The 2,222-nt window shown below is 37.2% G+C and overlaps 1 protein-coding gene across 1 annotated transcript; it reads left to right on the forward strand. All coding sequences in view use genetic code 12, as the record gives it.

The window, feature by feature from the left end:
• On the forward strand, positions 1–2,077 carry CANMA_003041 (uncharacterized protein; the record flags this gene model as incomplete). Its single annotated transcript, XM_051815176.1, has 1 exon — positions 1–2,077. A coding segment is annotated over one exon (2,077 nt), but the record flags the coding sequence as incomplete, so codon positions are not given.
• Positions 2,078–2,222: the final 145 nt, after the last annotated feature.

Below are 2,222 nucleotides of genomic sequence, written 5' to 3' on the forward strand. Positions count from 1 at the left end.
CGAGAACGCAATTGCAGATGTCGAAGATGCAGGCATTACGGAATCAGAGGGGGGACAGCTCTTTCACTCCTTGGAAGTCTGTGAACGCGTTCTCAAAGGTTGGAAGACTTGGAATACGGCCATCGTGAAACTAAGTCAAGTGTTTGGCTACCTTGAAAGAAACTATTTGCGGTCACGAAAGTCTTCTATAGTCGAATACGGCAAGTCAAAATTCACAAAGACATATTTTACAGACCTTTTACCTCCTGGTACTGAAAAGAACACCAGCTACGGAGATTCCTTACTAAAACTGTATGCGCTGATAACTTTTGTGTTTTATGAAGCAAAATACTGGAAGACTTTTCCTGAAGAGCTCGTAAATCGGGTACGCCAAGCTTTTAAAGGACTTACTACATTGATACTGTATTTTTGGCCCACGGGTAAATTATGGTTTGAGAGGTTTCCGCATGCCGTGTTGGGACTGGTAGCTTATCCGCTTAAACATGAACATCATGGATGGTTTTGTAATTACAAGTTCCAAAATGCCTTTGAAATTAGAAGGAGATTTATGATTATAGATGAGGAATGTGCATTTTACTCAAGCTGTGGCGTAGATACAACCGTGATTGATGAATTGGTAAATGAATTGACATTCAATTTGATTTTTCGAGACGACTTTAATGAAATAGTTTTGGAAGGTTTGGACAAGTTGCTTGAATCACCCCAGGAAATGCGATTCTTAAAGAAATTGTGCTTTGACTTAAAGAAGAATAAAGCAATTGATGGCGAGCTAAAATTGAAATTTGTGTTGAAAGAGTATTGTGAAAAGAAGTTTCAAGAGGCTATTGAGAAATACCAATCTAATCAGATTGATTCTCAATTATACCCGAATGCAATACTATATTTGAGTGCTGTTTTGGAGAATATCCGGCTGAAGATGGACTTGCATTTCACCGACAAGTTTGACACCAGAGGGTTATATTTCCCATCCTTGCAAAAGGTAGTGAATACACCTGTTAATAACACCTTCGTAATACAGCAGTTGTGCAAATTATGTGACTTGTACTTCAAATCTAAACTAAATTCCATGGTGGATTCATTCCCCACTTTTTGCCAACGCATTGAAAGTATTTATGAAGCATTATCTAATAAAGTTGACTTTTTGACAGCTTACAAGAAGGATGTGTCTCGAAGATTGTTATTGGGTAAAACTTCCAGTTTGGATGAGGAACATGCATTGGTTATGATCTTTTTGAGTGGTGCTCGCAATGCCGGAGATTCTGTCAATATGGAAAGCATGTTTGAAGACTTGAAGGCATCAATTGAGGTCTACTCTCGATTGATAGACGTACCTGAGTTTGAATTCAAACCTTTAGTTTTGGAAAAATCAATGTGGCCCGACATTCCTAGTCAAGATTTGTCTACGGTTCAACTACCGACGGAATGCACTAATGTACTAGATAAGTTTTGTAAAGAATTTTGCAAAGCAGATGAAAGAAATGGCAAAAAGAATTTGGATTGGTCTAACTACAAGTTGCATCACTTGACTATTGCTGGTCATTTTGCTGGTGGGGAGAAATCCATAACTGCAAACATGTTGCAGGCAATGGTCATTCTTTTGTTTAATGACTCTGATGAGTATACTTTTGATCAACTTTTGGATAAAACAAAGATGGATTCGACTCTTTTGCAGGCAGTGTTGCATACCATGGTTACAGGAAAATGCAAAATTTTAAAACAGCAAGGAGATGTGATTAAATTCAATCATGGTTTTAAAGACAAGTCCAAGACAATTAGACTCCCAATAGTCAAGGAGACAGCTACTGCTACAGCATCTAGCAGAGGATCATCAATTGATAAAGAGGTTGTTGTTGATGTTATTGAAAAAAACAGAAATGAAGAATTCAAGTCTGTCGTTGTTCGAATCATGAAACAAGCAAAAACATTGTCAATGACTAAACTTTTAAGTCAAAGTATTGAAATTTTGGAAAAACGTCGACCTGTTGCTGTGATTGATCTTAAATCTGCTATTGAGCGTTTGATAACAGACGAATTTCTTAAACGAAAGAGTAGAGATGCAATAGAGTATATCGCGTGATACACAACTGTGTACTTCAATCTAAATAAAATCAATGAAAATTAGCTTAAACACTATTTGCTTTTCTATATGCCTTTCAAAGGACCACTTTTTCTCCTTTTAAACTGGAACATCTTCTGGATCAGGATTGTGGACCCAATGTTGT

The sequence above is a fragment of the Candida margitis genome, assembly GCF_024628925.1.
Source record: "Candida margitis strain CBS 14175 chromosome Unknown scaffold159, whole genome shotgun sequence".
Lineage (NCBI taxonomy): Eukaryota > Fungi > Ascomycota > Pichiomycetes > Serinales > Debaryomycetaceae > Lodderomyces > Lodderomyces margitis.